The 16,945-nt window shown below is 42.2% G+C and overlaps 1 protein-coding gene across 9 annotated transcripts in view; it reads left to right on the top strand.

The window, feature by feature from the left end:
* Arih2 (ariadne RBR E3 ubiquitin protein ligase 2) overlaps positions 1-16,945 on the top strand; it is a 54,133-nt gene that overhangs the window by 29,456 nt on the left and 7,732 nt on the right. For 6 of the 9 annotated variants that reach the window (XM_035443969.1, XM_027414588.2, XM_027414587.2 and 3 more), the window contains 9 exons: positions 4,011-4,174; positions 7,355-7,422; positions 8,369-8,432; positions 9,450-9,600; positions 10,826-10,947; positions 12,735-12,844; positions 15,021-15,138; positions 16,544-16,594; positions 16,685-16,706. In XM_035443969.1, coding sequence (XP_035299860.1) covers positions 4,011-4,174; positions 7,355-7,422; positions 8,369-8,432; positions 9,450-9,600; positions 10,826-10,947; positions 12,735-12,844; positions 15,021-15,138; positions 16,544-16,594; positions 16,685-16,706 — 870 coding nt within the window. The remainder of the gene's footprint in view (positions 1-4,010; positions 4,175-7,354; positions 7,423-8,368; positions 8,433-9,449; positions 9,601-10,825; positions 10,948-12,734; positions 12,845-15,020; positions 15,139-16,543; positions 16,595-16,684; positions 16,707-16,945) is intronic. The other 3 variants (XM_027414589.2, XM_027414591.2, XM_027414592.2) reach the window with 1 other exon arrangement.

Below are 16,945 nucleotides of genomic sequence, written 5' to 3'. Positions count from 1 at the left end.
AAACAAAAATAAAAAAAAAAAAAGCAAACATTAAGCAGCTAAATGTGGTTATGTGGACTGTTCTGTGGGGGTGTCCTGAGGTAGCATCCTGACAACCAGGCCCTCTTTTCCTGGATGGGGATTAGCACTATGAGTAATTTCTAGTTTCATGGTTGCCATTAAGAACTGTCTTATGGGGTTGGAGAGATGGCTCAGAGGTTAAGAGCATTGGCTGCTCTTCAGAGGTCCTGAGTTCAATTCCCAGCAACCACATGGTGGCTCACAACCATCTGTTATGAGATCTGGTGCCCTCTTCTGGTGTGCAGATATACATGGAAGCAGAATGTTGTATACATAATAAATAAAATCTTTTTTTTTAAAAAAATCTCTTATAACTTTTATTATGAAAAATTTGAAATGTGTGTAACACAAGTTCTAATAGGTCTTAATAATAAAAATTCAGAGTCAGATATCAGGGTTAAAGCTGAAAATTCAGAGAAGTAAAGGAGCCAGCCATAAGAGAGACCTCTTACCTCTACTAAGTCGTCCAGACTGAAAAAGAGACCAAGTGCCTGTCTCATCCCACCTATATTCTCTCCACCCAGCCATCTCACTTTATCTGTCTGTACAGATCTCCAGACTTTTATGATTAGCTAATGGCTAGCTCTGCCCTCTGATCTGCAGGCAAGCTTTGTTATATAAACAAGATTACCCACACATGTGGTTATGCCTTATTCTTTTCTTGAACATCTCTATTTATTAATGTTCGGTGTGATGTATGTGTGAGTGCACCTATGAAATTTGAGGACAGCTTCTAAGAGTCCGTTCTTTCCTTCCACCATGATTTTTCAGGGATTGACTTTAGTTCTTAAAGCTTGGATGGCGATCACTCACTTTTACTAATATCTCAGGGGCCCAATTAGCTTTTAAATCATTGATTTGTTTTTGAGACAAAGTCTTAGGGAGCCTAGGCAGGTTTTGAACTTGCTATGTAATCATGACTTCCAACTCCTCCTGATCCTCCAACCTCTTGCTGGTATTGTAAGTGTGTACTATGATGTTTTACTTTTTGTTTGTTTAATCTACTTTGAGACAATTTTGTTTTTTGGTTTGTTTTTTTCAAGAGAGGGTTTCGGGGCTGGAGTGATGGCTCAGAAGTTAAGAGCACTGGCTGCTCTTCCAGAGGTCCTGAGTTCAATTCCCAGCAACCACATGGTGGCTCACAGATCTGTTACGAGATCTGGTGCCCTCTTCTGGTGTTCAGATACACATGGAAGCAGAATGTTATATACATAATAAATAAATAAAATCTTCAAAAAAAAAACAAAACAAAAAAAAAGAGGGTTTCTCTGTGTAGACCTAGTTATCCTGGAAGTTACTTTGTAGCCTCACACTCAAAAGAGATCTACCTGCCTCTGCCTCCCAAGTGCTGGGATTAAAGGTGCATACCACCACCAAGCTTTTTTTTTTTTTTTTTTTTTTTGGTTTTTCTGAGACAGGGTTTCTCTGTGTAGCTATGGAGCCTGTCCTGGAACTCGCTTGGTAGATCAGGCTGGCCTCGAACTCCCAGAGATCTGCCTGCCTCTGCCTCCCAAGTGCTGGGATTAAAGGCGTGCGCCACCAATGCCCTGCTTTGCTTTGTTTCTTGAGACCATGGTTCACTATGTAGATCAGGATGGCCTCAAACTGACAAAGATCTGCCTGCCTCTACGTCTTGAGTGCTGGAATCAAGGGCATGCACCTGCCACAATTCCCAACTTTGAAACATTTCCATCACTCCAAAAGTTCATTGTGTCTGCAGTCTGTCTCCACATTTAACAAGCAACTACTGTTTTTCTCTGCAGTTTTGCCTCTCTTAAAATTTCATATAAATCAAATCATAAATATAGTCTTGTTTCCTGATTCTATCATTGTGGGGTTTGGTTTTTTCTTGTTTTCGAGACAGGATTTTATTTTGTAAGCCTTGACTGTCCTGGAACTAGTTCTGTTGACCAGGCTGGCCTCAAACTCAGTGTTAATTTATTTGTTATGTATACAGTTTTCTGCCTGCAATCCAGAAGAGGGAGCCAGATCAAGATTTTCTTTAAAATGTGTGTGCACATTCTGCCATGTTTTGCCTGTATGTATATATTCCATGTGTGTGCCTGGCTTCCCCTAAGAGGTCAGAATAGAGTATCAAATCCCCGTGGAACTAGAACTGTAAGAGGTTGTGAGCCATCATTTGGATGATGGGAGTGGAACCTAGGTCCTCTACCAGAACAAGTGCTCTTGACTTTTAAAGGGTTTGTAGTAAATTGCTGTACTCTTGGAGTATTAAAAGGCATTGGTATGAATACTGTTGATTCATGAGAAAATTCACCTGTTTGAATTGAGGCTGATATTCATGTTTAATGTGGCTTGAATTCCTCCACAAGGTTTGTTGCTGCCAGGAAGTGAAGCTGCCTCAAGGAAGGCACTGTTGTCTCTGGGAAAGCTGATGTGTGGAGGGAGGCTTGAAGGCATCTAATCAGTTCACTCTTATGACCTTAATTTTTGTGGAGACTGTCCACACCCCCTGCTGAGATCACGTTTAAATTCTTCTAAAGTACTGTTCATGCTTGTCCTCTTCCATCCCTGAGGCATTTTCCCTGGAGGGGTCTATGACATCTGATTTCTTATATAGATCAGCTGTTTTCAACTTGTGGTTTGTGACCATTTGGGGTTCATTGAACCCTTTCACAGGAGTTGCATAAGACCACAGAAAAACACAGATATTTGCATTATTAGTTATAACAGTAGCAAAATTACAGTTATGAAGTAGCAATGAAATAATTTTATGCTTGGGTCATCACAACATGATGAACTCTATTAAAGGGCCGAAGTGCTAGGAAGGTTGAGAACCAGTGATATAGCTTCTCCTCGTGTGCCTTCTGGATGAGGTCCATTCTTGCCATATTTTCCGTGAATTAGTGATTTCAGAATTCCATCAGATTCATAGTGTCTGCAAACTGTGGACATAACAGTCACTTTTCTTAAACCTCACCGACAACTTGGGAATCACATAGCACCTACTACAGAAGGCTGGTGGGGGTTTGTGTCAGAGTTTACTTTGTTTTGTTTTGTTTTGTTTGGCTTTTAGCTTATTTATTTCTCCTCCCACCCCTCCTCCCAGGACAGGGTTTCTCTGTGTAACCCTGGCTGTCCTGGCACTCTGTAGACCAGGATGGCCTCGAACTCTGAGATCTGCCTGCCTCTGCCTCCCTAGTGCTAGGATTAAAGGAGTAAGCCACTGCCACCTGGCTTCTGTGTCTTGAGTTTTGTCTCTGCTTGAGTATATTGAGGGATTCTTGGCTGTTTGTACTTAATAAATCTATCTCCGCAGTTTTTATTTATTTTTTGATCTGGTGTTTTTGTTTTGGGTTTTTGTTTTGTTTTGTTTTGTTTTAGCCCCTCTCAGAAAGGGACTCATTATTTAGCTCTTGCTAGCCTGGAACTCTCAACATAGTAGGTAGGCTACCTGCCTCTGCCTCCCCAGTGCTGGGATAAAAGGCAGGAATCACCATGCCCAGCCACTGTCGGTTTTTTAAATGCTAGTCTTTTTTTTTCTTTCTTTCTTTCTTTTCAAGTGATTTATTTATTTTATTTTATGTGTGTATGTGTTTTATCTGTATATATAGATGTGCACCATGTGTGTGCCTGGAGTTCATGGATGCCAGAAGTGATCAGATTCCCTGAAACTTAAGTTATTGGCAGTTATCAACCATAGTGAGTACTGGAAAATGAACCTAAGTCCTCTACAAGAGCAGCAAGTGCTCTTAACTGTAGAGATATCTCTCCAGTCCCTCGTCGTCGTCTTTCCTTACCAAGACTCAACTGCTAGGATAAACACAGACTTCTAGTTAGTACATTCTGGCATCAACAGAGCCTCTTGTTAGTGTAAGTGAGCTCTTCTTGTGTTATTCTGAGGCTTTGTTGTGGCTGACAAAAGCAAAATTCTTTTTTTTTTTTTTAAGATTTATTTATTATATATACAGTGTTCTGTATGCCTGCAGGCCAGAAGAGGGCAGCAGATCTCATTACAGATGGGTGTAAGCCACCATGTGGATGCTGGGAATTGAACTCAAGACCTCTGGAAGAGCAGCCAGTGCTCCTAACCTCTGAGCCATCTCTCCAGCCCTCAAGGTTATCTTTAACTACAGATAAAACAGAAGTCAAGGTAAAAAGCAGTTGATGTAGTTGAGCCAGATTGCACGTTGGTAGTCAGCACTCAGGAGGCTAAAGCTGATGATTGTGGTTCAAGTGTTTGTAAATTATGTGTGGTAGCATAATCCCAGCACAAGGTAGGCTAAGGCAAAAGAGTCCTGTCTTATTGAAGTTTCTATTGTGAGGAGGCACCATGACTATGGCAACTTTACATTTAATTGAGGTGACTCACAGTTCAGAGGGTTAGTCCGTTATCATCGTGTCGGGAAGTAAGGCGGCATGCAGGCAGACATTGTGCTAGAGCAGGAGCTGAGAGTCCTTACATCTTGACTCACTAGCAACAGGAAGTGGTCTGAGACACTGGGTGTGGATTTCTTGAAAAAGCCTGCCTTTGTAGTGACACACTTCCTCCATCAAAGTCACACCTCCTAATATTGCCACTCTCTTTGGGGGCCTTTTTCTCTCAAACCACCATAGATCACAACCAGAATATGGGCTACATCACTACATAGTGAGAGCCTGTAAGGGGCAGGGAGTAGTGGGGGGATGTGTGACACAGAAGGAAGACAGGTGGATCTTTCTCAGTTGGAAGCCTGTATAACATAGAAGGTTCTAGGCCAAACAAGGCTTAGTAGTGAAACCTTACTTAAATATAAAATAAAATTTGTACCTAACAGCTGTATTTATGCAGCTTCTAAAATTTAAAATAACCGGTATGTCCCTTGACTTTGTTGTTAATGGTCTATTGAGATGAATTATGGCAATAGTTAAAAGATATTGCTATCCATGATTTAGGAACCTTGGCCAAAAGTCTCCATGGGCCTCAGTAAGAAAACAGTTTAACAATGTGCATAGTCTTCCCTTTTATGGAGTGAAGTCATCCTTGGTTTTCTCCAGGTGTATTTGGGCTGTGAGACAGGAAGGCACTCACTAATTGAAAAGCCTCAGGTAATGTCGTTCTAGGATATGCCTTGTTTAGTTTCAGGCATGACTTGAGCTCTAGAGCTAGGGAATCCCATGTTGGTTACTATGTCTTCCCTGCTGAGTTTGTCTCTGTGAACCAGATAGGACTATCTTACAGGTAGCTTCTGGAGTCTGCCCCAGACTAGGTATGTCTGTATCCTGAGGTGTCCACTGGCCTTTTGTGTTTTCAGTAACACCTGAATGCTATACTGTGCTTCCTCTGGGAAGCCTGATGTAGGACTCCAAACCCATCCCAACCTTTTGGCCCCCACCCGTGTCTTGACACAATGTTTTGCACCTGGTTTACTTTCCACTTAATGTAAGATAATTATGTCTCCTAACAAGCAAATGCTGTATTGTTACTATCATCTTCAACCAAATGTTGAAATGTAAACTTCTGGGGAAGGCAGTGTAGCTCAGTTGGTTGAGTGCTTGCCTATCACGTAGAAAGCCCTGAGCATAAACTGGACATGGTGGCATGCATCTGTAATGACAGAACTGAGAAAGTGAAGTTAGAAGGATCAGAAATCCATGGTCACCCTTACCTGTATAGCAAGCTTGAGATCAGCCTAGACACTCTCTCAAAAGAAAAAAAGTAGAACCTTTTCTGTGTCAGTAACTGTACCACTCTTCACTACTCTTTACACTAATTACCTTGTTGTCCATTGCAGCATATAAGGTATTTCTGTTACCTTACTTTTACAAATAACTTAGTAGTGCATGTATCCTCTTACTCTCTTGGGAGGAAAAATTCACAGTAGAATTGGTAGTTTTCATCCCCTTTTATGTAGAAGCCAGAAAGACTGCCAACACAAACCTTTACAATGTTTAGCAACTGGGCCTTTTTGGGTTTTGTGAATCCAGAGATTTAAAATTGATTTTTAAGGGCTGGAGAGATGGCTCAGCAGTTAAGAGCACTGATTGTTCTTCCAGAGGTTCTGAGTTCAATTCCCAGCAACCACAAGGTGGCTCACAACCACCTTAAATGAGGTCTGGTGCCCTCTGCTGGTATGCAGACTGAAGACTATACAAAATAAATAAATAAAATCTTTTTTTAAAAAATTGATTTTAAGCTCAGCATGGTGGTGCATACCTTTAGTTTTAGAATTTGGGAGGCAGAGGCAGGGGGATCTTTACGTTTGAGGCCAGCCTCATCTGTAGAGCAAGTTCCAGGACAGCTAGGTCTAGCTATACAGAGAAGCCCTGTCTTGGAAAATCAAAACAGCAACAGTAATAAAACTGGTTTTAGGTTTTATTTATTTGCTTATTTATTTGAGGTAGGTTCTCACTATGTAGCCTTGGCTAGCTTGAGTACATAACTAACTGTACGCCAGAGATCTGCCTGACTCTACTTCCCAAGTCCCAACATTAAGAGCGTGTACCACTATGCCCAGCTTTTATTTTGAGACGGGGTCTTACTATGTAGCACTGGCTGTCCAGAAACTTCTTTGTAGACCCAGTTGGTCTTGAACTCACAGGAGATTTGCCTTGTGAGATTAAAATTATGTGCTACCACTAATTTGACCTTAAATTCCTTATTTTGTGTTTATGGATTATAAATAAAGAAGTCAAAGCCTGAAAATGTGTTGCTAGTCCTAACTAGAAGCATACTCTGCATGTGTGGCCTCAGGATAGCATATGTGAGAACATATCACTTTTTTTTCTTTAAGACAGGGTCTTAGTGTGTTCCAGGACAGTCAGAGCTATATACTATGTAGATCAGGCTGGCCTGGAATCCTCTACCTCCCAAAGGCTGGAATTAAAGGGATGGGCCATTACCACCCAGCAATTTTTTGGTTTGGTTTGGTTTTTCGAGACAGGGTTTCTCTGTGTAGCTTTGGAGCCTATCCTGGCACTCGCTCTGTAGACCAGACTGGCCTCGAACTCAGAGAGATCCGCCTGCCTCTGCCTCACAAGTGCTGGGATTAAAGGTGTGTGCCACCAATGCCTGGCAACATTTTTAATTGCTATAGAAAGGATGGTTTTGGTTCTAGTGTGAGTATCTAATTCTTGTATTTTTGTAGTAAACATTAATGAAAAGACCCAAGAACAAGAGATGTATAAAATAACTAATAGTAGAAATTTAACTTACTTAAAAGCAAAGCATGCAACCAGGAGAAAGAATGTGGACGTGATATACTGGTAGATGCATACTTCTCAAACGTAGAGAGCACTGTGAGAAGGAAACTGCAGTTGAAATTTGTTATTTTGTTGTTGTTGTTTCTTACAGGTATCTCATTCAGTTGCAAAACTTATACTAGTTAATTTCCACTGGCAAGTCTCAGAGATTCTGGACAGGTAAGATGTTTGGGGAAAGGAGATAAAATTGCCCACTGCGATTTTTTTTGACATTTTGGAGTATATTCGTGTGTGTGTGTGTGTGTGTGTGTGTGTGTGTGTGTGTGTGTGTGTGTGTGTGTGTGTATTAGAATTCTAAAACTCTTGTATATTTTCTATTGCTGTGATGAAACACCATAACTAAAAGCAGCTTGGAGACAAAAGGGTTTATTTGGCTACATATCCTGAATCACAGTCCATTGAGGAAAGCCAAGATGAACATCCACACCTGGCAGGAACCTGAAGGCAGGAGCCGATTTAGAGGCCATGATGAAGGGGTGTTATTTTACTGACTTGCTCTCCATGGCTTTCTCAGCCTGTTTTTTGTTTTGTTTTGTTTTGTTTTTTGGTTTGGTTTGGTTTTTTTTTGAGACAGGGCTTCCCTGTGGCTTTGGAGGCTGTCCTGGAACTAGCTCTTGTGGACCAGGCTGGTCTTAAACTCACAGAGATCCACCTGCCTCTGCCTCTCGAGTGCTGGGATTAAAGGCGTGCGCCACCACTGCCCGGTTCAGCCTGCTTTCTTTTAGCACCCAGAACCACAAGCCCAGGGGTGGCATAATACAATGGGCTGGGCCCTCACTGTCACTAATTAAGAAGAAAATGCCCTACATGGTTACCTACTGCCCATCTTTTGTTTTTGTTTTGAGAAAACTATCACATAGCTCTGTCCTGGAACCCATGATATAGGATAATAAGGAAACCATTATTAATAACCTCAAACTCGCTATGTAGAATACATTGACTTCAAACTTGCTCAGTGTTAGGGTTATAGACATGGACCATTGTGCTGACAAGGTGAAAACAAAAACCCTTTAATGCAAGCACAACATATGATGGTTCTGTTATTGAGAGTTAACAATGTCTTCAGTTTCTGATTCTCTATATTTCTGCCCTTTTTGTTTTCTAGGTACAGGTCTAATTCTGCTCAGCTGCTTGTGGAGGCTCGAGTTCAGCCTAATCCGTCAAAGCATGCAAGTATCTCCTGCTTGTCTGTCTTTTGTTTTTTCAAGAAAGGGTTTCTCTGTGTAGCCCTACCTGTCCTGAAACTCTCTGTAAACCAGGCTGGTCTCCATCTCACAGAAATCCACCTTCCTCTGTCTGTTGAGTGCTGGGATTAAAGGTGTTTGCCACCACCACCTGGGTTAAACATTTTTAAAAATAATTTGTTTATTTTTATTTCATGTGCATTCTTGGTTTCCCTGAATGTATGTCTGTGAAAGTGTCAGATCCCCTGAAACTGAGCTACAGACAGTTGTGAGCTGCCATGTGGGTGATGGGAATTGAACCTGGGTCCTCTGCAGGAATAGCCAGTGCTCCCAGCTGCTGAGCCATCATCTCTCCAGTCCCGAATGTTTCCTGTTTTAGTGAGGCTTCTTTGGATGTTCATGGCTCTCTGTGTCTTGCAGTGTTAGCACCAGCTTTGTTTTGTATTATATAGCATGCCCAAGCTCCTTATTTTGCTCCTAATTATCCCCTTGGTTTTTCTCCCTTTTTTCCCCCCTCTTTGTTTCTTTTTCGGAGTCTTGCTGCATTGTGTAGACCGGGCTGTCCTGAAACTGCTGCCTTTGCCTCCTGAGTGCGGGGATTAAAGGCGTGCACCTCCATGCCTGATTTTTTTTTTTTTTTAACTCCTGCCTGATTCTTTTCTTAACAAATTCATTTATTTTACTTTTCATATAAGAGTGTTTTGCCTGCATGTATACTTGTGCACTACACGCATGCCTGATGGGAATAGAGGCCAGCAAAGGGTATCAACTCCTCTGGACCTGGAGCTACAGATGGGTGTGAGCTGCCATGTGGGTGCTGGGAACCTAACCCAGGTCTTCTGCCAAGTATCAGAGCACCCCAGGAGGTAGTCTGTTTTGTGGTTTGGGCATATTCATATGGAAAATCCACTGCCCTTGACAAACTGCAGTGTGGCCTGTGAGAACCTTTATGACTAAATTTGATGGTTAGTCTTTGGTTTATGTGGCTACATCTCTCTCTAGGTCCCCACAGCCCATCCCCCTCACCACTGTGCAGTGTGTATGCAGTTTGTGCGGAAGGAAAACCTACTCTCTCTGGCCTGCCAACATCAGTTTTGCCGAAGCTGCTGGGAGCAGCATTGCTCAGTACTTGTCAAAGACGGTGTTGGTGTAGGTGAGTCAGCACCAAACTTAAATAATAGCTCTCAAAATGAATCTTTGTTTTCATGTTTTAATGATGTTTATTCCTTTGAGTATAAGTGTTTTGTCTGCATGTAGCTCTGTGTAGCAAAAGTGTGCTGGGCACGTCTAGAAGTCAGAAGAGGGCATGGGATGCCCTGGAACTGGTTTTACAGTTGGTTGTGATCATCATATGGGTTCTGGGGTGGAACCAGTTCCTCTAGAGCAGTAAGTGCTTTTAATTGCTAAGCCATCTCTCCAGCCTGAAAGTATTTTTCTTTCACTCTGCTTTTTCATATATTAAAGCAAACTTATCTTCTGTGATTGACAGGTTTTTATAGTTAGGTCTGGTAGTTTCTCTGTGAACGGCCTTAGCTGTTCTAGAACTAGCTCTGTAGACCAGGCTGGCCTTGAACTCCCAAAGAACTGACTGCCTTTGCCTCCTGAGTACTGGGATTTAAGCTGCACCCAGAGTCTGGTGGTTTCTAAATTCCCATCTAAATAGTAGCACAATTCTCTGTAGTCTCCAGCAAAATGAGAAAATTAACAGTTTTACAGATACTGGTGTGAATACAAGGGGATTTTCTCACCTTTAAGAGATCTGTCATTTGAACTGCCTTCCATGTCTTGATTCCCTCTGTTACTTGGGCAACATAACCTATATCAGATTTTAGTACCAGCTACAGGAGTGTTTGTTGTTCTGTGACTTGATAATATTAAGACTAATTAGAACCAGGTTCATTGTTACCTGCAGAATCTCAATATGTTAACCTGGGTATGGTGGTACATGCCTGTGATCCCAACATTTGGGAGGAAGAAGTAGAAGCATCAGGAGTCCAAGGCCAGCCTCAGTGGGACAGGTCTCTTGTGTAGCCTTGGCTAGCCCTGGGTCTCACTATGTAAACCAAGTTGACCTCAAACTCTCTGAGATCCCCCTGCCTCTGCGTCTGTCTCCCCAATGCTGGGATTAAAGGTGTGAGCCACTACATCTAATCCTATAATTTTATCTAGTGATGCTTATGCTGATATATGGGTAATTGAGTACAATCTTTGTTACATTACTATGGAAAGATGTTAATTTCTCTTTGAATAAGTTCTTGATATTTTAGTCAGAGGATGTCCTGTATGAAATTAGAATTTGATCGTTGAATCTACTAGGTACATATTTTGTATGTGTCTTCTGTAATTTGGCTATCCAATACATTATCTTTGTTCAACAGGAGTCTCATGTATGGCTCAGGATTGTCCACTCCGAACACCAGAGGACTTTGTATTTCCCTTGCTTCCCAATGAAGAATTGAGAGATAAATACAGACGCTACCTCTTTAGGGACTATGTGGAGGTATGAGCAACCCTGTCTTTTGCCCTCTTTGTCCTTCTGAGCCTACTTTACATAGTATAATCACAGCTGCCATTAAATTGTGGGTGGAGAAATGGCTCAGCAGTTTAGAATATTGAAGGGGACCTGAGTTAGTTCCTGGCACTCATGTCCCCTCTGTAATTCCAGCTCCAGGGGATCTAACGTTCTCTTCTGGCCTGTTTAGGTCCCTGCACTCATGCACGTGTCCACCCATTCCCCACTTAAAGATACATAATTTAATTTAAAAAATATATAATAAAGGCTGTGGGGTCAGAAAAAACAATACGTAAAAGCCAGATCTGTTATTCCCTTGTTATGAGACCACTTGCTCTTTAATTTACCTAATTAATTTATTTTTATTCATGTGCATTGGTGTTTTTGCTATGTGTGTCAGGTTCCCTGGAACTGGAATTACAGTTGCAAGCTGTCATTTGGGTGCTGGGAATTGAATCCATGTCCTCTGAAAGGAGCAGTCAGTACTCTTAACCACTGAGCCATCTCCCCAGCCCTGAGTCTTGGTTTTTATTTCCATAATCTGGACAGTCATCTCAAAGTGTACACAGTTGATTAAACAAGCTGAGCAAGCTTGTGAGAGGGAGTGAGCACGGGTCTGGTATAGCTCAAGAGTTGCTATTGGGGCTAGGCGGTGGTAGCCTTCACCTTTAATCACAGCACTCGGGAGGCAGAGGTAGGAGGATCTCTGTGAGTTCAAGGCCATGTGGTCTACAGAGTGAGTTCCAGGACAGCAAGGGCTGTTACACAGAGAAACCCTGACTTCAAACCCCTCCCCACCCACCAAAAAAGAAAAGATTTTTCTGTACACTTCAGGCAAAGAGAAGGACTATTTTCTCTTTTGTTTTGGTTTCTAGCAATTTGAAAACTTACTCATGTTTTCACCATGATTAATTTTAGATTTCTCTCCCTTTTTAGACTACCTGTCCAGTTTTACAGATTCTGTGCAGCATAATTTTCATCGTTGTCTTTTATTACTTTAAAAGCTTATTGGTCTGGCTGTTGGTGGCACATGCCTTTGATCCCAGCACTCAGGAGGCAGAGGCAGGTGGATCTCTGTGAGTTCGAAGCCAACCTCGTTTACAGAGCGAGTTCCAGGATAGCCTCCAAAACAATACAGAGATACCCTGTGTCAAAAAACAAAAAAAAAAAAAACTTATTGGATTGGTGTTGTCTTGTTCACATGCAGGGTAAACAGAAGCCTTGTTTGTTGTTTGTTTTTCCTGATACAGGGTTTCTCTTTGTAGCCCTGGCTTTCATGAAACTCTAGACCAGCCTGACCTCTGCCTCCTGAGTGTGGGCTTAAAGACCTTCACCACCACTGCAGCTTGGCCTTAATCTTTGCATAACTTGTTGCTTTGAGTAAGTTATTAGGGGTCTTTGAGCCTGTGAGCTGTCAGATGCATAGGTAACTGAGCTGTGTTCTCATCCAATTCACAGCAAAACATTTTTTCCTGAGACATGTTTTCACTATGTTGACCAGGTTGGCCTTGACTTAAACTACCTGGGCTCAGATAGTCTTTCTGCCTTAGTTTTCCAAGAAGTTAAGTAGCTTCAGCTACTATAGGCATACATGGATGCACCCAGCCTGCTGGTACATCCTTATACAATAACTTGAAATTAGTGGCTACCTGTTTTAAGCTAAACAAACATTCTTCGGTAACTATTTAATATCTGTTCTTCACAACGCCCATCCTAACAGGTTTTCAGCTAGAAGAGTAGAAGCACTTGAATATTGTTTCCCTTTGTGTTCACAGAGTCATTACCAGCTCCAGCTGTGCCCTGGTGCAGACTGCCCCATGGTTATTCGGGTACAAGAGCCTAGAGCTCGCCGAGTGCAGTGCAATCGATGCAATGAGGTCTTCTGGTAAGAGGGAGTGGGTGCTGAGAAGTCCTGGGCTCATGGCCCATCTTCCTCCAAAGAGCACTGTTGCTGTATATGAGGGCAGGGCTGGGAGAGATAGTTTAGAAGAGTGCTCTGCTGCTATATTTTGTGTCCTCAGAGTATTTTGATAAATGAACAGACTTTGGAGACAAGGAAGTAACAGGTTCCTGAAGAATATGTTATGTTTATAGTATACTCACAACCCAGAGATTGTCTACCTTTACTGACAAATTACATATGACTTCAACATTTCACCTTTCTCTGTTTTAAACTTTTCTGCCCTTTTTTATTTATTTATTTATTTATTTATTTATTTATTTATTTGTTTATTTATTTATTTTGGGCAAGGTCTATTTTAGCTCAGTCTGACCTCAGGTTCACAGTATAACCACGGATGGTCTTGAACATCTGATCATCCTCCCTCTACTTCCACAGTGCTGGGATTCCAGACTCTTATCACCACGCTAGGGTGCTAGGGATTGGCCCATGTGCATGCTAGGCCAGCATTCTACCAACTGAGCTATGTTCCCCATACCATACCCCTTGGCTTTGTTTTTGTTAATTTGACCTGGATTTTTATTGTTGTTGTTGTTGTGTTGTTTTGAGACAGAGTCTCGCTATGTAACTTTGGCTGTCCTGGGTCTTACTTTGTAGACCAGGCTGGCCTCAGAGTCATAGAGATCCGTACCCAAGAGCTGGTATTCAGTTCATGTGCCACCTAACTGATACTAGCTGACTTTTATGAAACTGTGATTCATGGGTGAGTTCTAATCTGAGGTTCTCCCCACTCAATAAATTCCATGGGCATAACCAAAACTTAACAAATTCTTTCCAAGTGATGAGCACTGTCCAGCCATTTTCCCTACATATCACAGCTAAGAGATTGCCTGTCACCATTATGTGTTCTCAGTGAGGAGATCAAAGGACAAGGTAAATGTCCCTACTAATAAATAGCAGAGCCATAGTTTAAATCAGGGTCTGTCCTAATTGCAGCTCCCTGGAAGACTGATGGTCTGGTTCAGAGAAACTTCACAATAAATGGGTGTGTGTGTATTCTGCCTTTCAGGACAGTGAGGGACTCTGTCCCACCAAGAGTTGAGAACTGAACAATTGCTCTGCAACCTTTGTCTCACATTAGGAGCTTCTTTCCCAAAGGCATGTGTCTGCTGTCTGCCTGTGGACTTTACTGTGGCTTGTACAAAAGGAGATTGGGAACACGAGTCCTAGCTCTGTTTCTTTTTTTTGTTTTGTTTTGTTTTTGTTTTTCAAGACAGGGTTTCTCTTTATTGCTCTGGAGCCTGTCCTGAAACTCACTCTGTAGACCAGGCTGGCTTCAAACTCACAGAGATCCGACTGTCTCTGCCTCCCGAGTGCTGGGGATCAAATGTGTGCGCCACCAACGCCCGGCTTAGGCTTCAGTTCCTGTCAGATGTCTTAGGACCCTCAGATTTTACAAGTTCTGGTTTTTGTGCATCCTGACACATATCTGACCAGAAGATGTAGAGAAACTCCCAAAAGTTTCAGTTCTACCTTAAACCTGAATTGGAGGTACCCTTAGAATACCTTCAGAGTGCTTGCCTTCCAAGGAGCTAAGCTCATGGCTAGAGATCTCTCTCAGTTGGTAGAGTGCTTGTGTTGCACACAAAGCCCTGGATTTGATCTTCAACACCACAAAAAAACAGGCATATTTGGTTCATGCCTGTAATGCCAGTACTCAGGAAGTAGAAGCAGAAAGGCCGTAAGTTTAAGGTAATCTTTGGAGGCTGGTCTGGGATACATGAGGCCCTGTTGCAGGAAAAAAAAAAAAACCACAAGCCTGGCCTCAGGGCAGGGAATGTAGCTTTATAGTAAAGTGCAAGGCCTTGAATTTGATCTGGGGGGCGTGGGTGCTGAAGCTTGGTTACTACAATCCAAGATGTTTAAGGAGAAACTTCATGGGGGCTTATTGAGCATGTCTCAGGCTCAAGTGGGAAAAAATAATAATGTATTTTATTATAACCCTGTGTGAGTAAAGTCCCTAAGATCTCAAGAAGTGATTTTTTTTTTTTTTTTGTCTAAAGCTTTAATTCAGGATCTGTTAACTCAAACAAGAGGAAAATTTTAAACATGAAACCCAGACTTGATGATTATTTGAATGTGTTTCTTTTCCGATTTTAAGTTTCAAGTGTCGACAGATGTATCACGCCCCCACAGACTGTGCCACAATCCGGAAATGGCTCACGAAGTGTGCAGACGACTCTGAAACAGCTAACTACATTAGTGCTCACACTAAAGATGTAAGGACCGTGTTACCTGTAATGGAACTTCCCTAAGTAATTCTCCCCGAGGCTCTGCCCTGAAGAGTGGCCGTCTGAGAGCAGAGCACATAGCCTAGGAGCTTGTTAGAGACAGACTCTGGACTTTGGCCATACTTAGCATATTTTTATCAGTTTTTATCCTTGATGCATTTATTTTTTAAAAAAATTTTTTCCATGCTGGACCTAGTTGCCAGTATATGTAATCATTGTACTGCAGTGACAGAGGCAGACAGATCTCTCTATAAGGTTGTTGGGATGTGTTTTGGGTTTTTGTTTTGTTTTGGTTTTTGTTTTTTCGAGGCAGGGTTTCTCTGTGGTTTTGGAGGCTGTCCTGGAACTAGCTCTTGTAGACCAGGCTGGCCTTAAACTTACAGAGATCCGCCTGCCTCTTCCTCTCGAGTGCTGGGATTAAAGGTGTACATCATTACCGCCTGGCTGGATCTGTAAGTTTGAGGCCAGCCTGGACCATATAACAGTTCCAGAACAGCTAGGGCTACATAATAGAGAGACCCTGTCTCAAAATAACAGCTAATTTTTTTTTTTTTTTTTACTTTATATGTATGAATGTTCTGCCTGAATACATGTATGTGCACCACATGCATAATGTATCTGGAACTGTAATTATGGATGATTTTGAGCCACTGTGTGGTACTAGAAATTGAGCCCAGGTCCTATGCAAGACCAACAGTGCTGTTAACTGCTGAGCCATCTCTAGGCCCAGATGCAGTTATTTTAATAAAATTCCAAAATACTTAGTTTTCCTCTGGGTCAAACTTTTCTAACTATAAAAATGAGTATGTACCAAGCTTTGGTATCCCTGGGAGTGAAGTGGTTGATTGGCCTGTCTCACACATAACAAGACTGTAATACAAACCCAGATGCTCTCAGCATTCATTAAAGCTTCTCCATTGTTCCTTATGCAGTCACTCACTGACTCACTCAGATCTCCACACAGAGTGCTTCACTCAGGTGGGAGTCAGACTAGGTGCTGGGTTGCTGGCAGTTTTCAAGTGAGAGGAGTTCTGAGGTAGTTTCCAGGCCCGCTTCTGGAAGCCAGAGTACAAGCAAGCTCACCAGGGTTTGGTTCAGGGTGGCCATTCTCCCAGCAGGCAGGCTCTCTGCTGCTCCAGCCTGGGCTTAATCTGAGTGGTGTCACAGCAAGGTCAGATGGTAGAGACTTAGTGGGGTTCAGCTGGTACTCAAATTATTTCAGAGCCAAACATGCTGACCTCATTTCCTTGAATTGGTGTTCCAGCCTCAGCGACAGTTAAGTGAGACACTCCTCCCCAGAAGTGCTTGTGATGAGCTATTGGAGTTTTGTGTCATTTTTCTTAGAACTGGGTTGATGGTGTGTGAGCCTAATGGCGCCCTTCTGTCTCCTCAGTGTCCCAAGTGCAACATCTGTATTGAGAAGAACGGAGGCTGCAACCATATGGTGAGCAGAGACACCAGCATTTGCATGTGTGACATGGAGCCCCTGATCAAATACTCTTCCTAATATGCTCTCTTCTGTTCTCTCTGACAGCAATGCTCCAAGTGTAAGCACGGTGAGTCCCAGGCCTGCTCTCCGGTCCAGGGGCACGGTTTATGTTTCTTGTGTTTTGTTCTCTGTTACTTATTAGTAAGTTCTTTTGTAATGAAACAGCAAAACAAAGAGGAGTCTCCATCACTTAAGATCACTCTAACTGGCAAAAGAGCAACTTTCCATTTTTTGTGGAGGGGAGCAAAGCATCCTTTTTTTTTTTTTTTTTTATTTTTTTTTTTTTTTTTTGAATACACCATTCTC

The sequence above is a fragment of the Cricetulus griseus genome, chromosome 4, assembly GCF_003668045.3.
Source record: "Cricetulus griseus strain 17A/GY chromosome 4, alternate assembly CriGri-PICRH-1.0, whole genome shotgun sequence".
Lineage (NCBI taxonomy): Eukaryota > Metazoa > Chordata > Mammalia > Rodentia > Cricetidae > Cricetulus > Cricetulus griseus.
The sequence above is the reverse complement of the archived record's forward strand: the minus strand, read 5'-3'. Positions and strand labels throughout refer to the sequence as shown.